We start from the raw sequence: 26,213 nt of genomic DNA, 5'->3' as shown, positions 1-26,213 counted from the left end.
TTTTAGCTATAACTTTTTTTTCTGGAAGCAACTCACATTGAGTCTCTCTCCAGCTTGGGAGATCTTGGGTTACAGCTCCTGTTTTACACAACGGTATCTGCATAGACTGTAGATGCAACTGTAGACCATAAACCATTTCAAGACCTCTTCTGTGACACAGTGGCTATGATCAACTTCACCTTTGAATCCATATTTGGGACACTGTTATGTCTTCAGTCGTTTGGATGGTCTCACCACAGTTGTATGAAAGTCTGTTCCCCCCCCCCCCCCCAATTTGTGTGTCAAGTAGCTGCATCTTTGGCCACTTTGTTCAGGTGCAGTTCAGTATGGTCTAGAGCCGTGTTTCTCAGACTCTGCTCTGCAGAGCCCTGGGGCTCCATGAGACCTCTCCAGGGGCTTGGCAAGGTTGACAAACTGGAAACATCAATAGGTACAACAAATACAATCAGTGGATCGCTAGGGTGCCGCATAAATTTTTACACATGTAAAGGGCTCCGGAGCCCAAAAGTTTGAGAACTGCTTGTCTAGAATGTTTGTGGTGGATTTGAGACCATGAGGGTAGCTTGTTGGTCAGTGGTATTGTGCTTGTTAGGAATGGTAGATGAAATCCAGACACTTTGCTGTTCCCTGACTGGATTCAAAGATGTGAGGTGGTTGCTTATGGTCTACATTATATGTCAGGCATGCAGTATTTTGTCCATAGCCTGCTGGGTAGGAAGTTCTGGGTAGTCTGTGTTAAGTTCACGTGCAATGGCTGTATCTCAACAAATAGTTGAGGGTTCAATGTTTGCTAGTATAGAGAGCTGTGGTAGAGGGGTCCTATGATGATTCTCAGCCCATCCACAAGTTGTGGCAGCTTCTTGTACATACTGGTGCACAGCACTTTGCAACCAAGTTTTTCAGGGCCGATGCTGGTGTTGATAGCATCAGATCAGTTGATTCCCCAGCTTGTTCTTGCTGTATTTTGGACCATGTTGATGTGAGTCTTTGGAGGCTACTCTCTGTGGTAGGGTTTTGGAAGGCCAGTGTCTGGGCAAGAATGACATTGAGATGTTGACTTTGTGGTAAAACTAAGTTACAACCCAATCTGTACAGATTTTGTGCAATTCTATTAAGGGGGAAAGTAGATTCTCCTGAGTTGCTTCTTAGCTGTAACTTTCGGAAATATTTCTGCAGTAGCTTTAATGTGAAGTGGCCCTTACCTGTGTCTCATGCCCACAGCTGTCAAAGATGTATCAAATCAGTGTATACAAAGTGCAGTCATTTAATTCCCCTGCAATATACGGAGTATCCCAAGTGTCTAGCACCAGTGCTCAAGAACAGTGATAGCGGTCTACCAAAATCCAGTTGTTCCATCAGTTTTTTGCAGACCTACACAGATTTAAGTCCTTCCACCCTTTCAACATGTTTAAATCCTCCTTTTGGCTAATGTCACATCCATTTGTTGAACCAAAATGAAAGTCCCTACAAGTTCAAGATGTTCCTTTAACTTTTAAGCTCTTCCCTTTTTCATGCTACACTTTGAGATGTCTGTTCAGTTCACTTTGGGGGCATCTACACTGCACCCTTACCTCAAAATAAGCTACGCAATATGTTATGCAAATTGCGTGGCTATTTTGAAAAGCGCTATTCCGAAATGTCCTTGAACCCTCATGGAACGAAGGTTACAGGGACACCAGAATAGCATGCTTGTTTTGAAGTCTATTGAAGATGCAGAGTAGCTCTTTCGGAATACTGGAAATACCTCCGCAATGTAGACATAGCCTTTCCAAATTACAAAATGGTTAGGCTTCAGGTGGCTGATATTTTTGCTGTCATTGCCATAGAATCACAATAAAAATATGATTCTTCCCTACTCCCAAATAAGTACAAGTTGGCAGATGAGCGGGTGTCATAAATCACATGGGTACACATTGAGATGTTTACTGGTATCTAATCTTAACACTTCATCTCTAATGTCTTTTGCCAAAGATAAAAATCACAGAATACTAGGACTGGAAGGGACCTCGAGAGATCAAGTCCAGTCCCTTGCCCTCATGGCAGGACCAAATAGACATTTATCTACCCTACTCTTAAATATCTCCAGAGATGGGGATTCCACAACCTCCCTGGGCAATTTATTCTAGTGTTTGACCACCCTGACAGTTAGGAACTTTTTCCTAATGTCCAACCTAATCCTCCCTTGCTGCTGTTTAAGCCCATTGCTTCATCTTGGCCTTTGAGGATAGAACAAGAACAAGTTTTCTCCCTTTTCCTTATGGCACCCTTTTAGATAGCTTAAAACTGCTATCATGTCCCCCCTCAATCTTCTCTTTTCTAAACTAAACAAACCCAATTCCTTCAGTCTTCCCTCATAGGTCGTGTTTTCTAGACCTTTAATCATTCTTGCTGCTCTTCTCTGGACCCTCTCCAGTTTCTCCACATCTCTCTTGAAATGTGGTGTCCAGAACTGGACACACTACTCTAATTGAGGCCTAACCAGTGCAGAGTAGAGGAATAATGACTTCTCCTGTCTTGCTCACAACACACCTGTACATGCAAAGAAAGCAAACATGATTCTGGGATGCAATAGCATCACACTGCCGACTCATATTCAACTTGTGGTCCACTATAACCCCTAGATCCCTTTCTGCCGTACTCCTTCCCAGACAGTTGCTTCCCATTCTGTATGTATGAAACTGATTGTTGCTTCCTAAGTGGAGCACTTTGCATTTGTCTTTATTAAACTTCATCCTGTTTACCTCAGACCATTTCTTCAATTTGTCCAGGTCATTTTGAATTATTACCCTATCCTCCAGATTAATCGCAACCTCCCTCCCAGCTTGGTGGTATCTGCAAACTTAATAAGTGTACTTTCTATACCAATATCTAAATCGTTGATGAAGATATTGAACAGAGCCGGTCCCAAAACAGACTCCTGCGGAACCCCACTTGTTATATTTTTCCAGCAGGATTGTAAACTATTAACTACTCTGACTATGGTTATCCAGTCACTTACGCACCCACCTTATAGTAGCCCCATCTAAGTTGTATTTGCCTAGTTTATTGATGAGAATGATACGATCTCGCACGATAAACGCCTTACTAAAGTCTATGTATACCACATCCACCTCTTCTCCCTTATTCACAAGACTTGTTAGCTTTCTTTAATAGGATATCAGATTGGTTTGACATGATTTGTTCTTTACAAATCCATGCTGGCTGTCCCCTATCACCTTGTGATTTTCCAAGTGTTTACAGAGGATTTTCTTAATTACTCCATTATCTTCCCTGGCGCACAAGTTAAACTGTGTGGTTTCCTGGGTTGTTCGTGTTTCCCTTTTTATAAATGGGCATTGCATTTGCCCTTTTCCAGTCTTCTGGAATCTCTCCTGTCTCCCATGATTTTCCAAAGATGATAGCTAGAGGCTCAGATACCTGCAAGTCACCAGGGCCTGATCAAATGCATCCTATGATACTCAAGGAGCTGATAGAGGAGGTATCTAACTTTTCTAAGTGACTTTTGACTTGTTGTGGGGTGGGTGGGTGTGTGTGTGTGTGTGTGTGGTGTTTTTACCTTCTAAAACTACCCCCTTCCCACTAGCATTCACTGTTAGGCATTCCTTCAGACTTCTCGGTGAAGACTGAAACAAAGAAGTCATTGAGCATCTCTGCCATTTCCAAGTTTCCTGATACTGTTTCTCCCTCCTCACTGACCAGTGGGCCTACCCTCTCCTTGGTCTTCCTCTTGCTTCTAACGTATTTAGAAAAAGTCTTCTTGTTTCCCTTTATTCCCGTAGCTAGTTTGAATTCATTCTATGCCTTTGCCTTTGCCTTTCTAATCTTGCCCCTGCATTCCTGTGCTGTTTGCCTATATTCATTTGTAATTTGTCCTACTTTCCATTTTTTATATGACTCCGTTTTTATTTTTAGATCATGCAAGATGTTGTGGTTAAGCCAAGGCGGTCTTTTGCCGTATTTTCTCTTTCCGACACATCGGAATAGCTTGCTTTTGGGCCCTTAACAATGTCCCTTTGGAAAAACTGCCAACTCTCTCCTCAGCTATTTTTCCCCTCAGTCTCTATTCCCATGGGACCTTACTTATCAGTTCTGAGCTTACCAAAATCTGCCTTCCTGAAATCCATTGTCTCTATTTTGCTGTTCTCCCTTCTACCCTTCCTTAGAATTCTGAACTCTGATTTCATGATCACTTTCACCCAAACTGCCTTCCACTTTCAAATTCTCAACCAGTTTCTCCCTATTTGTTAGGATCAAATATAGAACCGCTTCCCCCTGGTAGCTTTTTCAACCTTCTGAAATAAAAAGTTGTCTCCAATGTAATCCAAGAACTTACTGGATAGTCTGTGCCCTGCAGTGTTACTTTCCCAACATATATCTGGATAGTTGAAGTCCCCCATCACCACCAAATCTTGGGCTCTGGATGATTTTGTTTTTAAAAAAAGCCTCATCCACTTCTTCCACCTAGGTAGGTGGCCTGTAGTAGACTCCTAGCATGACATCACCTTTGTGTTTAATCCCTTTTAGCCTAACCCAGATACTCTCAATACTTCGGTCTATGTCCATCTTCACCACACTCCAAGGGTACGTCTAGACTACATGCCTCTGTCGCCAGAGGCATGTAGATTAGGCTACCAGGCATAGGAAAATGAAGCAGCGATTTAAATAATCGCCGCTTCATTTAAATTTACATGGCTGCTGCGCTGGGATGAGGCATACCTGGGTGGTTGACAAATGCCTTTGATGTCAACACCTGCGTGTCCAGACTACTGCGCTGAGCCGACGAACAGCTGATCAGCTCAGCGCGGCAGCCATGTAAATTTAAATGAAGCGGCAATTATTTAAATCGCCGCTTCATTTTCCTATGCCTGGTAGCCTAATCTACATGCCTCTGGCGACAGAGGCATGTAGTCTAGACGTACCCCATGTGTGTTCATTACTAATGTATAAGGCTACACCTCCTCCCTCTTTTCCCTGTCCATCCTTCCTGAGCAAGCTGTATCCTTCCATACAAACATTCCAATCGTGTATTATCCCACCAAGTTTGTGATGCCAACAATGTCATAATTGTACTTACTTATTAGCACTTCTAGTTCTTCCTGCTTATTTCCCATACTTCTCACATTTGTATATAGGCATCTAAGATCCTGATTTGACCTTGCCTCCCAGTTTTGCCCTGACTCTCCTTTCTCTCTGCCATTGTAGTCCACGCTCCCTCCCATTTCCGACCCAGGTCTCCATGCTCTCCACTTACCTGTGAGCTTTGGTCACCTGTCCCTGTCGAACCTAGTAAAAATGTGGCTGATCAGTGCAGAATTTGTCTAGTGTGTGGTAGCCATCTCAGTCCAAGAATATTAGCAATAAGTTGGGTGAGCTCCAAACTTTTATTGCTCCAACTTCAGTTGGTGAGAGCTTGAAAGCTTGTTGCTTACCTAGAGCTGTTCATAGTGCAAAATTTGGCACATGATTCTGCAGATAACTGTGTGGGGGGGATCTCTGGGGGATGCAGAAGACTTCTACAAATAAAGCATTTATTTATAATATAGGAAACATTTAGAGGATTTGCCCTGTCACTTCTCAAATCTATTGTAATGTCTATTAAAATGTGCATAGAAATAGACTCTCCAGAAAAGCTTTCTGCCTTCTCTAGATTTTGGATTATCTATAGGTCAATCCTGGTGTTGAGTATACATTGTAACTTCATCATTTGCATGTTTATATTTATTTGAATCATTTAAATTTAATGTTAAAATCTGGGTTAAGGTGCTTAAATGTTGCACCAATATAAATTGGATTCCTATAGTTAGATGGCATTTGTATACCTTGACACTTCAGCTCACCCTGTATTTTTTTTTTTTCTTTCTAGGGATGAACACTGGTACCATAATCGCTATTGGTGAGTAACTTAATTTTAAAATTTATTTTTAAAATCCTCCCATGATGAAGTATGGGAGTTCCAAAGAAGCCTGTGGAACCCTATTGAGTGCTTAACTCATAGTCAGAAAGCTTTTCCTAATACCTGGCTTAGATCACCCTTGCTGCAAATTAAGCCAACCACTACTTTTCTTACCGTACAGTGTACACTGGAAACAATGGATTGCTGTCCTCTTTGTAACATGACACACTTGAATACTCTGATCAAAGGGTCTTCCCAAGATTACTGTCCATGAGTAAACCTCTGGTAGACTGTATCAATTTATCCTTTTATTAGCAATATTTCCCTAAGCCAAGCTGACTGCTGTGATTCTGTCCTAACTATTATAGTCAGTTTAATAGGATGTGGAAGTGGAAATTAAGAATCTTACCCCTAGAAGATGCACTTCTGTAGGTCTGTTTTGGATAAAGGTACTACTATAGACTGCATGTGTACCAACAAGAAAACACTATATGGGGAGTTGGCTGTGTAGGGTAACACTTTTACTGCTTTGCCTGTCTAGTTCCAGAGCTGGAGCTTCTCTCCATTTTTGAAGGGAGGGTTTAATCTTCTAACTCTCCCCCCCCCCCCCCCCCGGCTTGGCTACTTAATGTCTGACCAATTTCTTTTCAGAAGAATAATAGTTTGGCTCAAATGTTTGTGGGAAACAATCATATTAAAGCAGTTCTGGGAAACTCGTGTTTGAATAATCTTGGTATTGATGACGTTAGTGCAAGTGAATTTGAAAATTGTGAATTTTGCTGGATTTCACCAAAAATGTTAGAATTGAATGTCATCACCAGATTACTGTTTCCTTCTTTTCCATCAAGGAGTCGTCGGTATATTGGTGGCTGTTGGAATTGCTGCCATTGGGACATACAAAGCTTGCTTTGAGAAAAAGGGGTGAGCCAAAATAAGATACTGAAAATGTCTCGCTAATTCATCAGAGGAGTTTTCAGTTGCTTTCCTGCACTCCTTCATTTGTTGCGCGAGCTATATATTCTGAGGTTTTACTTGATTTTTACTCTTTATTAAATGTACCTGGATACCAGGAGAAAGCAAGGCCATGGCCCTCTAAAGTAGTACTTGTGTGCAACACTGAGGCAATAACACTTCCTAACTATGCAAAGAGATCTTCTAGAATTGTATTTCAAATTTTTATTAGAAGCAAAGCACAGAAGCTCTTAAGTGATTTAAATGAACTTTTTCCTTTGTGTAATACTACTTTGCTACTCCAGGAAAACTGAGTCTGCATTAGGAAAAACAAAACAATGTGCTGCTGAAAACCTTGTTTGTTTTTCAAACACAAGGGTACATCTGGTGGTGGACAACAAGCAGTATTAAATGCAGAACGTTTTAAAAAGCTGTCTTTTACGTCCGTCGCTTCGCAAAAATATTACAGGCAGTCCAACTTATGAACAGGTTATGTTCCGAACACCTGGTCGTAACTCAATTTGGTCGTAAGTCAGAAATACCCTTAAACGCACTGCCAGCGCAGTTTGAAAAACTTGACATACCTGGTTCTCAACTTGGAACTCTTACAATAGGTTTAATGGGAGGTTGGCTGTAAGTATGGTGGTTGTAAGTCGGTGTGTTCGTAAGTTGGGGAGTGGCTGTTGTCTAACTTCACCTTACACAAAGCAAAACTAACCCATACTTCATTTTCTGAATATACCCATGCCTCTGAAACTTAAGCCTCAATTCTGTCAGCGTTTCTGGCATGTGCTTAATGTTCATGCATATGATATCCCCCGTTGTCACAAGAGGGCGCTGTCATCCAGTTGGTCAAGCTGTATCACAATATGTGCATTTGGTTCAACATTCACAGAACAAGAGTCTTCCACAGTATCTTTAATGAGTCTTATTGCATGCAATTCAGGAGCAGTTTTAAAAGGGGTGTGTGTGTGTGTGTGTGTGTGTGTGTGTGTGTGTGTGTGTGTGTGTAGTACTAAACAATTAAAACTGCATTAAAAGGCATCACAAGCATTAAAATCAATATTTAAATGGAATAATTTAACAAATTGAATTAAGAATTAGGCTGCTAAATTGGGTTAAGGATTAGATGTAGATTACCACCAGCTAGCTGGGTACAGTAGACTTCTGATAATCCGGCACCTTTTGGATTTAGGTGGTGCCGGATTATCAGATTTGCTGGAGAATCAGGAGGTCTGGTACAGCTGCAGGGCTTAACAGCTGGCCAGAACACAATCTCCCTCCCTCTCCCCTCCCCTTTCCTCTTAGCAGCTCCTCCTTGCTGTAACCTGATTCTTCTCCCCCCCCCCCCAAGCAAAATGCTCTTCTCCATACTGTAACAGGATCCCACTTCCCTCCCCCCCCCCCCCCCCCCCCCAAACTTATGCTCTCTCTGGTTACAGCCAGACAGTGTGCTGAGCGGCAGGCTCTTTAATCAGCTGGTCAGGAGCACTAGGCATTTTGATGCAAGAGTATCAGGAGTGCCGAACAGTTGGATGCTGGACTACCAGAGTTTTTACTGAAATAGGATCTCTGAAGTCGTTTTGTTTTGTTTAACTTTTAACTTTCCTTTTATTTTTGATGCCTCAACTTTTTTATTTTTTTTAAGATGTTCACCAGTTATGTTGAAGTGCAGTATAATTCAAATTGTTAGCTATTAGACAGTTATGCTTATTGTGACTATCTTATTTTTGGCATGGTCATCAAGCCTGATGCTTGTGGAAGGTAGTACTCAATTCTGAAGCCTATTGAAGTCTTTTTAATAATACAGGCAGTCCCCGGGTTACATGGATCCGACTTACAACCGGGGTGAGGCAACCCCGCACTAGCTGCTTCCCCCCCAGCAGACCAGGGAGACGCGGAGCGCCTTTTCTCAGCAGACACCTCAGCTTGAGAATAAAGGACTAAGGGAAGTGAGGTGTGGGAGAATAAAACTGAGCTCTGGAGAAATGTTTGGCTAGAGTACATATTGTAGGTGAAACCAGTTCCAACTTAGATACAAATTCAACTTAAGAACAAACCTACAAGTCCCTATCTTGTACGTAACCCGGAAACTGCCTGTATGTAGTGTTGGAGTTGCACAAAGAAAAGATACTTGCATTTAAAATGAGCCTATAGTTCCAGAGTAAAACAAATCCAATATTAAGAGAACTGGCAATAGGCTACATAGCACCATGATGCTTTTCTCTGGTTAAAAATAATTACTTGGTTGGTTTTGAAAATGACTTTAAATGAAGTAACTTGTTAGTTTCCTGTAAATTTTATTCAAGATTGCCTAATAAATAGGGAAGCACACGCACTTGGCATTCTATTGAGACTTTGACCATGCCAAGACTAGCTCATACAAAATTATGGTTGGGGGGGAGGGTCGGAGGGGAGAGGAGGAGGAAGAAGGATTCCAACGAACAGTTCCTGATCCAGTACAGTTAAAATGTTCTACTCAGCTCTTGTGAAAACATACCCATTTTTTGTGAGGAACAATGATCAAACTCACAACTGAAGTCTAAAACTCAGAAATTTAATCTCGTAATGTTTGTGTTAGCAAACTGTCCCTAGGATTAAGTTCTGACAATGTGAGGCCTTAGCTTTTCAAACGATTTAACTTAGTTTTTAGGTAACGCTGTTAAGTGTTTATAGTTGTCTCTAAATTGCATTTTGAATGTTTTCTTGGAGATGGATTTTGTTCCAATAAATCTGAGATTTCATTAATTAAAGCAGTAGCAAATACACTCATTATAAATCAATCAGACACAATTATGGTCATCTGAAGCCTGATGCCTCTGTTTGCTGCTGTTCCCTGGGGAGGTTTGGCTGAAATATGAGCACAAATATTGATAGGCAGCTTGAGTTAAAGCTGTGCCTCCTTTTTAAAAACAGGCATAGTTGGGTAGATTACATAGACTTTTACCATATGGGACAACTTTCATGACTGAGTTTAAACTGAGTTTAGAAAATTGTACACAAACTTTTAGAAAAGATTTTTGGTTTTAAACACTCAGGCTGTCTCTAGACTGGCCAGTTTTTTCCAGAAAATCAGCCACTTTTCCAGAAAAACTTGCCAGCTGTCTACACTGGCCGCTTGAATTTCCGCAAATGCACTGACTTCTTACTGTAAGAAATCAGTGCTTCTTGCGGAAATACTATGCTGCTCCCATTCAGGCAAAAGTCCTTTTTGTACAAAACTTTTGCGCAAAAGGGCCAGTGTAGACAGCTCCAATTTGTTTTCCCAAAAAAAGCCCCGATCGCGAAAAAGGCAATCGGGGCTTTTTTGCGGAAAAGTGGCTCTAGATTGGCACGGACGCTTTTCCGCAAAAAGTGCTTTTGCGGAAAAGCATCTGCTAATCTAGACGCCCTTTTCTGAAAATGCTTTTAATGGAAAACTTTTCCGTCAAAAGCATTTCCGGAAAATCCTGCCAGTCGAGACACAGCCTCATAGTTATCAACACCTCAGAGCTTTATTGTGCTAGTGCTTGGAAACAAACTTCTTTCCCTATGCCTATAAAAAAATGCAATATAAATACTTTTAATAACTGATATGGAAATAACACAAGGACACTTGGCAAACCAGTTAACCTCATGATTATAGTGAGAACCTGTTAGATCATCCTGGTCCTACAAAGGCAGGATTGCTCTCTCCAGTATTTTTACTACCACTTTAGTGCACGCTAGTTGTAAAAGTTCCAGGTAATAGCGTTGCTTCTTCCCGGTGCCAAAAAAGTTACCATCAAACTTTCTCCTAATAGTCAGCATCAGTTTGTTGGAGTTCTAATTATATAAAGTCCTTTAGAGACATTGGTTTTTTTATATCCTGAACTCTGGAATATTTTATTGAATTAGTTTTTCTCCTTTCCTACTGTTCAGCCCTTATGATGCAAATCAGCGCTTCAGTGATCTCCAGGAATGTGAAAAAAAGCCCTAACTTGAAAGGTATTCTGATAGAAAATATTTACTTCAGTGCAAAAAGATGTTCTTATGAACTATTATCTGCAAGAACATAATACGACTGAAACATACCAAATTGAGAAGACAAATTCCATTCTTAGATTACCTTTTTCTTTTGGGCCTGAACAGATGTTGATATTTACATGAATATCCCTACTACATTACTGTGTCCATTTTTTTTTCCCAAATACAGCAGTTATCAATGTGGAGGACAATGTAGCACTTTAAAGACTAACAAGATGGTTTATTAGATGATTAATCATCTAATAAACCATCTTGTTAGTCTTTAAAGTGCTACATTGTCCTGAATTTTGCTTCAACTACCCCAGACTAACACGGCTACATTTCTATCATTATCAATGTGGTGTGTCTTATGTCCTTATGATACCACTTGCCATTAATAGTGCTGTCTTACTGAAATAATGTTTATATATTATGTTACTGCTTTGAGAATATAAAAAAAAATTCTCCAGGAAAAATATTAGTGCTACAAAACCCATGTAGATGTATACCACTTTCTGGAATAAGATTGCAAACCTATGTAATTCTAAAAGCATTTAATCCTTAAATCTGAGCCTTCATTCAAAATAGTAGCAGCATACTCTCTTTCTATTTAAACAATCATAAAAGTTAAACTGTGTGTGGCGTTCTTCCAGCAGGTCAGTTTTGTTTAGCATCTCCTCTGAGGGAGCTGAGCTGTGGTGGTGGGCTCACTGTGAAACCGGAGTCCTGATATTACTCCAAAAGCACTGTTGACTCTCTTAAACAGTACTCTGCTATCCTTTGGGTTTGCAGTTGAATAAGATTCTTGGATAATGTGACTAGTCAATGGAATTAACCAATGGGTCCTAAAATAATGTTATAGATGGCTCTCTTCTCTTCTCCCCCCTCCCCCCGGCTGTGAACAGATGAGCATTATCCTTCCTCATTTAGGGGGAGGGAACATAAATAGTCCAGTTCTATATTTATAATCTGTAATGGCAAACAGTGACTAATTAGCTAACTCTGCTTACAGATTCATCCATAATTGGTTTTCTGCCTCTTTTGGGGGTTGGACATGGCCCCTGAAGAAACAGCATTAACTCTGCTTTACTTGGACATTTTGTTACTGTATTAACTAAGATTAACAAATATTCTTGCAGACCATTAGAAAACATAACATGAAGAAAGCTTGTTTTACTAAACATATGGAGTAAAGTCAAGATACTATGCATTTCTGCTGTTTTAACTTCCTTTATTTTGGTTTTTTGCAGGAAAGATGTCTGTCATCCTGGCAGTGCTGACTATCTTCATCTAGCAGTGAACACAATAGCAGAAGACAATGGAAAAATTGAGAAACTTCATATAAGTGCACTACATTTCCTAGACTCCTCTCACTGCAGGCCTTCTTCCCCTCCCCCCCTTCCCCAGTGAATTCAAATAGAGGTAGAGGTGTTGAGCTTGAGTGAAGCAGCATTAAAGAAAAGAGTGTCTCCCTCACCCAGTTTTCAAAGATAGCAGTGAATGTGAATGCTTAAGGGCTCAGAAGCAATCATGGTGGTAGCATCAGTGAGTCTCATGAACATAAAATTAGCTACCATATTGTTACCTCTGCATAGTGTGGAGTTCCTTTTTATAGAATACTTTTAACTACCTGAACGTATGGTGTATTCTGGGTTGTGGTTGCTGTTGAGAGGAAAGGCCTGTTGAAATTTCCAAATAGAAGTTCCTATTGTCCCTCTAAAAGTGCAGATTTAATGATGCCAAAGGAACTTACTGATCTGCTTTTAATTGTTCAGACTTATCATCCTCTTTTAAATCAAAACTTGTGTATAATCAGTGTTCCTTGATTCCCATGTCCAGGAAACTAAAAGGAAAACCCCCAAACTAGCAATACTGCAGTATTCTTACCCCAAGTATTGCATTCAATACAGGGTAGAGCATCACAGGGTGCAGTATCTGGATATTACTTTCAGGTGTTCAGAATTGACACTACCACATTTTTAAGCTCCTATTGAGAGCCAAAGCAAATTATATCTATTTCCCTATAAGCCATGAGCACTTTCTGAAAAGTAAACAGTAAAATGGCTATATTGTGAGCAAATTCATCTTTGATCCTGTGCCTAAAAAATTCTATTTTTATATTCCAGTAGCAGGAAATAAGTTTGGTTCACATTTTTGTGAGTTTTTTACGTTCAGGATATAATTCTCTGGAAAAGGTTAATTGTAGCCAAATGCTGTTTGTCATTATCACTGGAAATATAATTTATTTGTATTTATGAGTTGTACAGAATTTTACGTGGCAATCTGCTTATTTATCAAATGAAGAAATGGGAATTTGTGTTGTACGTAAGTCTTCTCTAAATAAAGAATGTATTAAACTTCAGCATCCTGACTTTTTTCCTCTTATGCATTAATCATCTGCCTCATTACTGATTGGGGGCGGGGGGGGGGGGGGAATGCTGAAATCTGCCCTTCTACAGTGATCTGGTAGGTAGTTAGTTTTTCAAAGAAGATGACTCATCCCTTTCTTGACAAAGTGTCATCCTTGATTTCCAAGGGTATGGATCTTGTTAGCAAGGGAGCAGGAAGTCTTATGGTCCTTGTAGCAATGGACTGCCAGAAATTACAGGGTCTATAGCATCAGTGGGATCACTTGTACAGTAAGATGCTCTCACTGTTTGGATAGTATACAATAGAATTGGGATTAATGGGGGGGGGGGGGGGGAATAGATATGATGCTCACTGGAAACCACAAAGTTTTGCAATGAAGCTTGCCTTTGCTCAGATCACCTGAGGTGTGTGTCTGGATTTAGATGTGTTAATTTCCATTGGTTGCTAAAGTCATAGCTATGCTGGGGATTCCTTGGTTAGCAGTTCAACTCCCCAGCATAGTGTCAGGTTAATCTTTGATTTGCACTAGTGCATCTTCAGTTTTCAAGCATGGGTAGGTATAAGATGCACCTGTGTGAACTGCAGTTCATAGTAGTTCTATCTACTCTACAGCTGAGCACTGATGGAGCCATAATGGGGGTCTGGCTTAAAGCAGGACAAAGGCTCCAGTCTCATCTACCCTGCTGGGGAAAATCACTGCTCTGATGTAGCAAGCAACATGGATGTTAGTGGAGCTGGTGAAGATGGGTTATGTCTATGGGAGAGTGCTTTCCTGTTTATCAGTACTCCACCTTGTCAAGAGATGGAAGCTATGGTGATGGGAGAATATCTTCGACATAGGTCAACGTTCAGTCATGTCTACAATGCTCTAAGTTATGCAATGTATGTAATTGAAGTGGACATGACTTGGGGCATGTCTAGACTACATGCCTCTGTCGCCAGAGGCATGTAGATTGGACTACCTGGCATAGGAAAATGAAGCAGGGGTTTAAATTGCTGCTTCATTTAAATTTACATGGCTGCTATGCTGAGCCGATAAGCTGTTTGTCGTCCTCCCAGGTATGCCTCCTGGGATTAGCACCTGGGAGGCCGACAAATGCCTTTGATGTCGACTGCAGAATGTCCAGAGTCCTGTGCTGAGCTGACAAACAGCTGATCGGCTCAGTGTGGCAGCCATGTAAATTTAAATGAAGTGGCAATTATTTAAATTGCCGCTTCATTTTCCTATACTGCGTAGTCTAATCTACATGCCTCTGGTGCCAGAGGCATGTAGTCTAGATGTACCCTCAGTATAGACAGTGATGGTGGTAGTGTAGATGAGCCACCAGGTGCTGCTGCCATTTTAAATGCAATGGTATTTTTAAGAGTCCAAGTGAGTTTGAGGAAAAACACTATTGACATTTGTTGGGAGGAGCTGTACCATGCCACTGTGCTGCTGCTCACCTCAACTTTCCATACAATGAGATAATGGGAAAATGTTAGGAAAAAATCACTTTAAAGCAGCATTGAGACATCTCTACTGCAAGTAAATAGTTAAGTGAAAAAACATTCGTCATAAAATAACATGCACCAAATGTGGCAAGTTAATGAGGGGAGAGGGTGGTGAAGTCAGATACTAGTTCAGCTTTGCCATGATGTGTGCTTAGACCCTAGTTCCTGTGAGCAGTAAGTGGCTCTCCATTTCTCCTACCTTGCTGGCTACCCTGTGCTGCAGCAGCATGTAAAAGGTAAGCAGTTTTAACGTGAGACTGTTGGAGTGTGTGGGAGGGAGATAAGGTCTAATGAACCCAATGCATGCACTTTTAAATATGGGATAGAAATAGAAACCGCAAGTTTGTGTGACTTGATTAATAGAATGTGTTTTAGATACCTGCTTCGTGTGCTGATCTTCAGTAAGGAGAAATGCAACTGAAGCCACAGATACCATACTCCTCCTTTGCTGGTTCCACAGCATGAGCAGTACTTAAAAGCACCACCTGTATGTACCACATCCTTCCATTTGCTCACGTACTGCACCATTCTAACTGAGTCACTCATCAGTGAAGAAAAGCCTCCTAGCTACATGTTTTACCATAGTTTGGTTCTTGCTCTTTTTTCCCTGTCACTTGCATTCTCAGCTTCCTCCCCTGTGCCACGTAGAGCTTGCTGAGACAGCTGGGATGACATGAGGGTGCTGAGGAGGTGGCTTGAAGAAGGAACAAGCCCTTCCTCTTGGTAAATTCACAGGTAGTCACTGTTATGTGGAACAATCCTGCTACAGTTCACATCTGACTTGGCAGCTGCTGAGCAACTTCTCATTTTGCAGCAATAATAGAGACTTCAGTATGTAAAAATCCCCTTATTGAAACAACCCTGCACCCAAGAAAGCACCAGGACTGTTTCTATGAACTGCCACACTTTTCCCATTGAGAAACAGCAAACCTCAATCCTGCCAGCAGTGGCAGAATTACCAGACCCAAGTCTTTTGCAATTCCTGCCTCCAAAACCAAAGACTTCAGAGTGACCACGGTGTTTTAAATATGCACTTGTGCGTTCCCTTCAGCTGGGTCTGCCCTGAGGGGTTTTTGTGCAACAACCCGCAAAGCATCCACACTGCCTGCCTGCTCTTGTGCAAGATGATTTACAGTAGGGCATTGGAAGAGAGGGCATCTTGTGCAACAGCTATGCTCGTTTCTAACAAGTGTAAGCCATCTTGTGCAGGAGCTGTTGCACAAGAAGGCGATGTGGACACATGGCAGGGGTTTCTTGTGCAAGAAAGCCCTATGGCTTAAATAGTGATAGAAATGTAGCCGTGTTAGTCTGGGGTAGCTGAAGCAAAATGCAGGACAATGTAGCACTTTAAAGACTAACAATAAACCATCTTGTTAGTCTTTAAAGTGCTACATTGTCCTGCATTTTGCTATGGCTTAAAATGACCATCAGAGCTGTCTTGTGTAAGAGTGGGGCCAGGCTGCCATGGATGCTCTTGCACAAAAGCACAGGGCCGTGGGGATGTGCTCGTGCACAAGAATGCACCAGTGTAGACATGCTCTGGGGTCCCGCAAGCAATACTGGAGAATTTGGAACTTTGTTTTAAAGGAAAGTGGAGAGTCTCAGATGAGGTGGGGGCCGGAGCTGGGCACGTGGGGGGGGGGCTTTTAAGCCGTGGGACTGCACCTGAGCAGCGCTGCTCGGCCGTGCCCGCAGCTGCGGCTCCTGCACCCAGCAGCAGCCAGCGAGCTCCGTGCTCGGGAGCAAGGAGCCAGGTGCGCGCGGGGCGGGGCTGCCGCGCCCTGGTCCCTCCCCGGGGGGCGGAGGCGGCCGCGTGCGATACCCTCGCCGGGCCGGGGCAGCCGCGCTCAGTGCTGCTGCCTGGCGGGATGCGTCGCGGCGCCTTCCTCCTCCGCCTCTTGGGCGGCTGGGCAGCGCTCCTGGCAGCGGCCGCCCGGCATCCAGGTGAGCCCCGAGCATCCCTCCCGCCTCGGCTCTTCCCCTCCGGCCAGCCCCTCCGCCGCCGCGGCTCCCTCCCGCCCTCGGCCCCATTCCTGCCCCATCGCTCCCCTGTGGGTCTCCTTCCCCTTTACACTCCCTTCTCTGCCCCCCTCCCCCCGGCAGCTCCCACTGTGGTGAGCGGAGGGGCCGCCCTGGGTATTTGACTGCCGGGGGAAAGTGTTTCAGCACCACCCGCACTATCACAGGAAAACAAGGGGGATTCGGTACCTCTGTGGGTTGGGGCCCAGGCTCCTAGAACACTGGAACGGGACGGGACCGCGGGAGGTCATGGAGTCCAGTCTTCTCAGGGCAGGACCAAGCGCCGTCTAGATTGGGGTGGGGAACCTACACTCCAGGGCTGTATCTGCCCCCAGCTTGCCTGAATACGGCCCCTGAGGCTCCCAGCTGCCCCAAGCATCAAGGAGCTGGCGTTGGTGCTCTAGCCCTGCAGCACCCCCAACCCCAGCCTGCTGATGCACTCCTATTCTGCTCCTGCACCCTTCCTCCCACCCAGCCCTCACACCCTCAGCCTGCTCCTGTGCCGTACCACCATCCCAGACCCACCCCCCACACCCTCAGCCTGCCTCCTGGCAGTTCCCTCCCACACACTGAACCCGACCCACCCCAGAGCCTAGAAGGGCCCACAAAGCCTACTAGCCTGAGCCTGGTAAAGCTTTGGTGTGTGAGGGGAAATTGGGGAGTGTCTTTCTGCTTCTCCATCAGGGGCCACATCCGTGAGGTGTTCTTGTTGTGTGTGTGTGGGGGGGGGGGTTGCTTCTCACTTTTCTGTGGGTCAGCACCCTCCAGCCCCCAAAAAGGTTCCCCATCCCTGACAGATGTCGATCTAACCTGTTCTCTTTGCCCATCCTAGCAGGGCAGCATCAGGCTTTAGAGGTAAAGGCCATGTATTGACAGAAGCACTTCCCTTGCGTTCTCCATATCCTCATGGGCTGTGTCTACACTGGCATGAATTTCCAGAAATGCTTAAAACAGAATAGTTTTCGTTATAGGTATTTCCGGAAAAAGAGCGTCTACATTGGCAGGCTGCTTTTCCAGAAAAGCCCTTTTTCTGGAAAAGCGTCTGTGGCCAATGTAGACGCACTTTTCCGGAAAAGAGCCCCGATTGTCATTTTCGCGATTGGGGCTTTTTTCCGGAAAAGACTACTGGGCTGTCTACACTGGCCCTTTTCCGGAATAAGGACTTATGCCCGAGCGGGAGCAGCGTAGCTTTTCCGGAATAGCGGCTGATTTTGTACAGTAGAGCATCGTTGCTTTTCCGGAAATTCAAGGGCCAGTGTAGACAGCTCACAGCTTATTCCGGAAAAGCGGCTGATTTTCCGGAATAAGTGGCCCAGTGTAGACACAGCCATGGGGTCTTAAAGTTGAAAGAATGGCCACAAAATGCTCTCATTTAGCTTTCTCCCACTCTGCTGCTAGGTTACATTTGTCCCTTCACTTCCCTTCTGACAGTGACTCTAGGCTGGCCACATTCATAGTCATGTAGGCAAGTCCCTTTCTCTTTCTGTGCTTTCCTTCTGCTCCTCTGCGAAATGGGTGTAAGCACTCTGCCTCCGGAATGTACCCGTAGGCTTCGTGAAGTAGTTTTTTGAGATGGCTGCCCACATGCCTGTTTGTTTGCTTAGGTCAGGAGACCAAATTCTGTATTCCATTACTCAAGCATAACTCCCCACTCAGGACCATGGGAGTCTCCTTTAACTCAGAAGAACTATGGAACTGTGCCTGGCTGACTAGCTCAACAAAGTTTATATGAGGATATGGGTAGTGAGAGTTCAGGTTAAGGTTTGATGCATTATATTTTTGAAATATAAGAAGTGCTTTAACATAGATAAAAATAGTGGGTTAATGAGCAAGAAACGAAGTGTCAAACCACTACCGTTGATTTGCAGAAGTGAAAGATACATATGAATTAAATATTATATAGTTGAACACTAGTCTGTCCCTATGTTTCCTTTATTCAATGAATTAAACTGTAGAGTCTCTTACCTACTGAATGAAATGTTGTTGGTAAGAATCCCTTTGTTTGATCAGGATAATGGTTTCTCCACATACACAGTCAAAACTCTGAGGAAAATATCTGCTAAGACTCTTAATAGAGACAAGAAGGTCAATCATAATACTTTTTTTTTTAAAAGGAACTCTTTGGTGTAACAACTTCCATCTTCATCCCGCAACTAATTAGTAATTCTATAAGACTGTGACAACATAAAGGCTATGGCTGCACTGCAGGCTTCTTGCACAAGAACTTTTTGCACAAGAGTTCTTGCGTAAGACGGTGTCCACGCGGCCATGTGCTTTTGCTCAAGAGTGTCTGTGGCGATGTGTATGCTCTTTTGTTCAAGAAAGCTCTGATGGCCATTTTAGCCTGTTCCCATCCAACTGCCTTCTTGCACAAGAGCTCTTGCACAAGAGGGCTTGCACAAGAGGGCTTATTCCTTGTTGGCAGAGGAATAGCTCTTGCTCAAGAAACCCTCTCTTCTGATGCTTTACTGTAAATTTACTTGCGCAAGAACATGCATGCAGTGTAGATGTTGTGCAAGTTTCTGAACGCTTGCAGGGTAGACAGCCAAATGCTCAGTATTATTGAAATTGGTTAGGAGAATGTAGCAGTGATTTATGGTTCAGGGTAAGGCTTTTATGTCAGTGTTAAACTGTGAGGCTGTGTCTACATTGGCGCAATCTCGTGCAAAAGCGGCCGCTCTTGTGCAAAAACTTGCTGCCTGTCTACATTGGCCGCGTGTTCTTGCGCAAGTAAACTGACATTCTAATGTATGAAATCAGGGCTTTTTGCGCCAGAACTCTGATGCTCCTGCTCAGGAATAAGCCCTTTTGCGCAACTGTTCTTGCGCAAGAGGCCAGTGTAGACAGGCAACATGAATTTCTTGCACAAGAAAGCCCAATGGCTAAAATGGCCATCAGAGCTTTCTTGCACAAGAGAGCGTCCACACTGGCATGGATGCTCTTGCGCAAAAGCACATGCCAGTGTAGACACTCTCTTCTGCAAAAGAGTTTTTGTGTGAGAACACGCCAGTGTAGACATAGCCTGAGTCTTCATAACTTTTTCTTTTGTTGGTTTCCCACCAATTCTGAAAGCAACAAAGATCTATAATTTTGCATATGTCGTAGTGGCATTTCCGTGGCCTTTGGAAATCTGACTGATAAAAGAGTTGGATATGTGCCTCGAATTCAGAAATTTCAGTTTTGTAGCTGCAAACCTTTTACTTACATTCCTGGGGTTCTAAATAAGAGAAATGTCCCCCTTTTCTTGCACTCTGAAGGTAAGTTAACAATGTTAGGGAAATGGATAACCTTCTTGGTTGGTGTAAGAACTGCAAAGCATGCAGGAGTTCTTGAGTGCTATTTAAATGGCTTTCTCTGGGCTAAGTATGGAAGTTTTGCCCCATTTAGCAGACCATTACAAACCTTGGTGCAGAATCATTTATGAACAACATTTAAAAGACAGCAGTATGGCCTCTGAGTCCTAAGCAGGAAAACAAAATACCGTAGACAAGCAGAAATTACCCAATAGCCACAATAATTTTACTGAAGCAATGACAAAACTCCCCCTACAAGCCATTTGGTATAACAGAATCACTCTAAAAAAGCCCCCATCTAAATGGTGTTTCCAATAACCTTGGAAAGAAGACATTCCAGAGGCTTTATGATGTCCTCTATCTGCCTTTGTCTATGGGAAGTGGTCAGATACTAAAAACATGGATGTAAAACCTTGAGACAGAAAATACAAATAAGGGAATCTAATTTCAAAAGGAAAGGGTAGTAGAATCAAACACAGAAGTAAAGGCAATGTAATCAAACTGAATGGAGTTTTTTGGATTAGATATTAATTAATAAAAAGTATCAAAGTTTGCATGTAGAAAGAAACAGGCACCGACTGGGACATTTTGTTTAGTAAAGACTTTTGTTACTTTTATATGATCTGGATTTTTTTTTTCAAGTTGGAAAGTCAACATGGTTTCTGTAAAGGGAAATCCTGTCTTACTAATCTATTAGAGTTCTTTGAAGGGGTTAACAAACATGAGGATAAGGGGGATCCAGTAGATATAGTATACTTGGATTTTCAGAAAGCCTTTGACAAGGTCCCTCACCAAAGACTCTTGTGTAAATTACATGGCCATGGGATAAGAGGGAAGGTCCTTTCTTGGATTGAGAACTGGTTAAAAGACAGGAAACAAAGGGTAGGAATAAATGGTAAATTTTCAGATTGGAGAGGGGTAACTAGTCGTGTCCCCCAAGGGTCAGTCCTGGGACCGATCCTTTTCAACTTATTCATAAATGATCTGGAGAAAGGGGTAAGCAGTGAGGTATTAAAGTTTGCAGATGATACCAAACTGTTTAGGATAGTCAAGACAGAAGCAGACTGTGAGGGACTCCAAGAAGATCTCACCAAACTGAGTGATTGGGCAACAAAATGGCAAATGAAATTTAATGTGGATAAGTGTAAAGTAATGCACATCGGGAAAAATAACCCCAACTATACGTACAGTATGATGGGGGCTAATTTGGCTATGACAAATCAGGAAAGAGATCTTGGAGTTATCGTGGACAGTTCTCTGAAAACTTCCACGCAGTGTGCAGTGGCAGTCAAAAAGGCAAATAGGATGCTAGGAATTATTAGGAAAGGGATAGAAAATAAGACCCAGAATATCTTACTGCCCCTGTATAAAACTATGGTACGCTCACATCTTGAATACTGTGTACAGATGTGGTCTCCTCATCTCAAAAAAGATATTTTGGCCTTGGAAAGGGTTCAGAGAAGAGCAACTAAAATGATTAGGGGTTTGGAACGGGTCCCATATGAGGAGGGGTTAAAGCGACTGGGACTTTTCAGTTTAGAAAAGAGGAGACTGAGGGGGGATATGATAGAGGTCTATAAAATCATGAGTGGTGTGGAGAGGGCCGATAAAGAAAAGTTATTTATTAGTTCCTTAAATAGAAGAACTAGAGGACACCAAATGAAATTAATGGGTAGCAGGTTTAAAACGAATAAAAGAAAGTTCTTCTTCACACAGCATGTAGTCAACCTGTGGAACTCCTTGCCAGAGGAGGCTGTGAAAGCTAGGACTATAATAGAGTTTAAAGAGAAGCTAGATAATTTAATGGAGGTTAGGTCCATAAAAGTCTATTAGCGAGGGGATAAAATGGTGTCCTTGGCCTCTGTTTGTCAGAGGCTGGAGAGAGATGGCAGGAGACAAATCGCTTGATCATTGTCTTCGGTCCACCCTCTCTGGGGCACCTGGTGCTGACCACTGTCGGCAGACAGGATACTGGCTAGAAGGACCTTTGGTCTGACCCAGTACGGCTGTTCTTATGTTCTTATGAAAACAAAGTGTCTGGAATATCAAGGTTCCTCATTTTGTCAGTATTAGGGGTAGGAGATTTTACCGAGGAAAGACTACTTACCCAATAGATCCAAACATCCATCTAACAGAATGGAAAACTTGCAAACCATCAGGGTATCAAGTGCTCCATGTTCATAGTCAAAACTCAGTGGGGAACAGTCACCAGCCCATTTAGTAGAGATTGGAAATCACCTGAATATTAATTTATGTTTAGGAGCACTTTTGTATAAACACCTTACATTCCATGCCTGCAATTAGCTGTCACTGTGCTCAGGGGTTTGCTTGCTTCTCAGAGGTGTAAAATTATGGTCTACTTATAAATATTAAACATTAGATTTTTTTTCTAGCTTACCAGCCTGATTTAGAGGAAGGAAGAGGTATAAGGTCTAGCGGAGAAATCACTCAATTGGGACTCAACGGATCTGGCTACAATGGGAGTTCATTCATATATTTTAAGGCCAGAAGGGATCATTATAATAACTTAGCTTCCAGTTCATTGTACCCAGGGGCGGCCTGAGGCAGGTTGCCAGCAGCTGGCGCCCCGGGTGGAATGCGTGATCGGTTCCCCCATCTCCACAGCCCTCAATGGCGTGATGTCATCATTGGGCGCCCTGTTTAACGCGGCGATGGCCGAGTCGGCCTATACATCCGGGACACCCCTGATTGTACCACTGAATATAGACGCTGCGCTAAGGCAATACAATGATGGATATTTATAACCAGATGCAAATGGTGTGTGTGTGTGTGTGTGTGTGTGTGTGTGTGTGTGTGTGTGTGTGTGTGTGTGTGTTAATCACTAATTTAACATCTGCAAGAATGTTTACAAAGCAGATCCTCAGCCCTTTCTTAATAGCAAGTTTCTCACGACACCGCTGTATCGATGCGGCTGTACTACTATAAATTTGCTTATGTAGCTGCTTGATGCTGACTGGAAAGAGCTCTCCTTTTGACCTAACAACATCACTTCAGTGAGTAGTGGTAGGTATTTTGGAAGGAGATGCAGTCCCCCCAACACAGCACTGTGCAGCGTAGAAACAGTCTTTGTAAAAATATTGTTTTATCTGCCTCCACCTGATCTTTTTATGTACCAGCACAGTAGACGTGGCTCTTATTTCTAATCTGTGTTTCATTTCTTGCTAGATGGCTGTGGTGTCCCAACGAGGTTAAGCTTTGCTGAGCTGAGGAATGAATATAAAAATATGAACCACTTTATCATTGGGGCGATTGCAAAATACACTTGCCGGCCTGGATACATCAGACACCCAGGGATGTCTTCCAGTGTTACATGCCTTGAAAATGGAAGGTGGTCAGAAGCCTCTGAGTTCTGTAAAAGTAAATATTTTGTTTCTGTTATTAGAAAAAGGTCTTAATGGCATGAGGATGTGTCAATGCTACAAAATGTAACATATCTTTAAACAGTCAATAGTGACCAGTAAAAGGTCTTTATCTGTGCCCATTCTGGGCCTTTTTAAATAAGATTTTTGTGGGGAGTGTTTAATATCCATGGATCCCAGGATAATTCCTGCCTTGAAAGAGAGAAGTTTAATCTAAGCCTTGTTCTCTACCAGGGAAATCGTGTGGTCATCCAGGAGAGCTGGAGAATGGCAGGATTAGACTAAATGATAACATGTTTGGGTCAGTGGTCAACTTCACGTGTGACGAAGGGTACGTTTCCGATGCCTTAGCTAACTATTTGTGCTTAGCTTGGAGGTGTGCAATGTAAATGGATATCCTCGTGTAACCCTTCTGCCGGGTAGGCCTGGCAGCACCCAGGGCCGGGTTCAATATCTTGGGGTCCATCTCACACAGAACTGGCTCAAGCCCCCACCCAGTTACCTGGGGAATTTGCACACCCCTTGGCGCCTCTGAGAGGCAATGCTTTCCCACTCACAAGCACAGAATCTGAGTGTAGGAAAGAAACATTTAATGAAACGGAGAGAAAAGTCATACAGCATTAACTTGGGAAAATACCACAAACAGAGTTCATAACCCAAACATGAGCTAAGCCCCTCTCCCCCACTCCAGCCAAGAATCACCCATAGTCCGACACCCCAAAAGTCTCTGTCGCTGGTCAGTGCCACCCAGAGTCCAAAAGTTCACCCACAGGGTTTCACCTCCCAACCTGGGTAGAAATGAGGGTGGGGGGGTATTTAGGGGGCACTTTACGAGCCATGCTTCACCAGCTGTCTCGTTCCACGCCACCGGACGCTCCGCTGGTCGCCTGCCGCCGCTCCTCGCCTGCCGCCGCTCCTACCAGCCGTGCCATGCTGCTGGACACCACACCTAGCTTGCCGCCGCTCCTTGCCTGCTGCTGATCCTACCAGGCGCCACGCTGCTGGTTGCCACTCCTTGCCTGTCGCTGCTCCACGCCGCTGGTCGCCGCTTCTACCAGCCACACCACGCCACTGGCCAGTGATTACCACCAACCACTCTGCTGGCCGCTGCCACTTCTCTGGCTGCAATGAGTCTGGCTCCCAGCCAGACCAGTGATTTCAGCTCTTAGGCTGTGTCTAGACTGCAGGATTTTTTTGAAAAAAGTAGCCTTTTTTCAAAAAAACTTCACCTGCGTCTAGACTACAGCCGCGTTCTTTCAAAATTAAATAGAAAGAACGCGGCTTTTCTTTCAACGGTGGTACGCCTCATTTCACGAGGGAGAACGCCTTTTTTCGAAAGTGCTCTTTCGAAAAAAGGCGTTCTTGAATGCAAACAGGGCTTTTTCGAAAGAGCATCCAGACTGCCTGGGTGCTCTCTTTGGAAAAAGCGGCTTGCCCCTCCATCAGCTCTGGCTGAATTGGATTTACATATCAACAGTCAACAGCTAATTATCTTGCAGAGCTAAACAATTGTAGTGGGCACACACCCTCCCCCCTCTCCCCCCCCTCCCCCCCAGGGCAGCTCTCTCCTTTTAGCTGGCTGATAGCAAGCAGCAGTTCAGCCCCTGCTTACACTCGTATTCTCCCTTCTCCTGTAAGCAGATTGCTGTTTTATAATACGCCAGCACAGCTCCTCCCTGATTCAGTCAGTGTAATTTTGACAAGAAAGCTGGATTGGCCTAAGACTCCCTGTTTTCCTTGTTTGTGCTCAGTCTTGTGGAATGTCTTTGCTTTTCAATCTGCTTTGGCCTGGGAACAGTTCTTCTTCTGAATGATGTGACGTGGTTGCCTTTCCTAAGGGCCATGCAGAGAAGGAACTCCAGGGCTGCCTTCCCATATCCAAGGACACACCCAGCGTGGGAGCTGTCTGAGTTAGAGCTTGTGGATAGGGCATCTGTAGCCTGCCCTCTTTTTTGAAAGTGCTTCAGTGGCCTGAATAGCGAGGTTCTGCAGCTGCAGCACTGGCTGGGAAGGCTGTAGGAATCTCATGTCTGGGCTGGAAAAGGAAGAATCTCTTTGCACATCAAGTCCCATGTCACAGAAAATGGCCATAGCAGCTGCTGGTGCAGAACTCTAGATCCACCATGTCTGTGGATGTGGGCCTCGTGTGATGCAGTGGTTTATATATAGCACTTTCTTGGGTTAGGACTGACCTGACTGGTTGTCTCAAGCTGGCCAACCCCAGCTGGGTGTGCCAGGCCCACACCCATAACCCAATGCACTCCAACGTAAGAAGTGTAGAACCGGTGTGGAGCTGGGATAGTAACAACCCCCAGCAACCTGCCCCGAAGTGCTGATGTTCCTAGTTTGCCTGTGGCTTGTGATTCCCTGGCAGGGCATGACCCTACTGGTGTGGGGAGGAGCAGAGGGCACAGGAAGGAGATCTTGGATCCCCTGGAGCTCAGAACCCCAGCTGAAGGGGCCTGTGCAGGATTCCGTTATTTGTTGACCTTCTGCGGCTACTGAGAAAAGCTTACTAAATAACTGAGCTTCTCAGGAGAACTGAAATGCCAATAAATAAATATATAAATAAAACAACCAGAAAACAACTGATCATTCTTCTGCCTAACTCCAGGCACCGGATGATTGGAAAGTCTTCCAGACGATGTGTGCTTTTCGGCGTGCACGTTGCATGGAGCGGTGAGCTGCCCTTTTGCGAGCGTGAGTGAATTACAGACATCTGTCCATATGCTGGCAAGGGCACTTGTGTTATCTGCTTGCCTCACAAATGTTCATAAACTGTTAGGGTAGCCCTCGTGATCCCCACATCAGAGAGGAAGAACTCAGACACAG

General features: G+C 43.6%; 2 protein-coding genes across 8 annotated transcripts in view; both read left to right on the top strand.

Annotated features, from left to right (window-relative positions):
• LOC149521389 (membrane cofactor protein-like) overlaps positions 1–13,190 on the top strand; it is a 33,203-nt gene extending 20,013 nt beyond the window's left edge. For 5 of the 7 annotated variants that reach the window (XM_089773662.1, XM_089773660.1, XM_089773659.1 and 2 more), the window contains 3 exons: positions 5,864–5,893; positions 6,742–6,814; positions 12,079–13,190. In XM_089773662.1, the coding sequence (XP_089629788.1) occupies positions 5,864–5,893; positions 6,742–6,814; positions 12,079–12,238 (263 nt within the window). In that variant the 3' untranslated portion in view covers positions 12,239–13,190. Of the gene's footprint in view, positions 1–5,863; positions 5,894–6,741; positions 6,815–10,744; positions 10,811–12,078 lie in introns of all 7 variants that reach the window. The other 2 variants (XM_089773661.1, XM_089773663.1) reach the window with 2 other exon arrangements.
• A 3,291-nt stretch (positions 13,191–16,481) lies between these two features.
• Positions 16,482–26,213, top strand: part of CR1 (complement C3b/C4b receptor 1 (Knops blood group)) — a 238,352-nt gene continuing 228,620 nt past the window's right edge. The window contains exons 1-4 of the mRNA XM_089773562.1: positions 16,482–16,633; positions 23,188–23,379; positions 23,616–23,712; positions 25,996–26,081. Coding sequence (XP_089629688.1) covers positions 16,558–16,633; positions 23,188–23,379; positions 23,616–23,712; positions 25,996–26,081 — 451 coding nt within the window. The 5' untranslated portion in view covers positions 16,482–16,557. The remainder of the gene's footprint in view (positions 16,634–23,187; positions 23,380–23,615; positions 23,713–25,995; positions 26,082–26,213) is intronic.

This window comes from Pelodiscus sinensis, chromosome 27 (assembly GCF_052426305.1).
Source record: "Pelodiscus sinensis isolate ZL-2025 chromosome 27, ASM5242630v1, whole genome shotgun sequence".
Lineage (NCBI taxonomy): Eukaryota > Metazoa > Chordata > Testudines > Trionychidae > Pelodiscus > Pelodiscus sinensis.
This window is presented reverse-complemented; position numbering and strand designations above follow the sequence as displayed.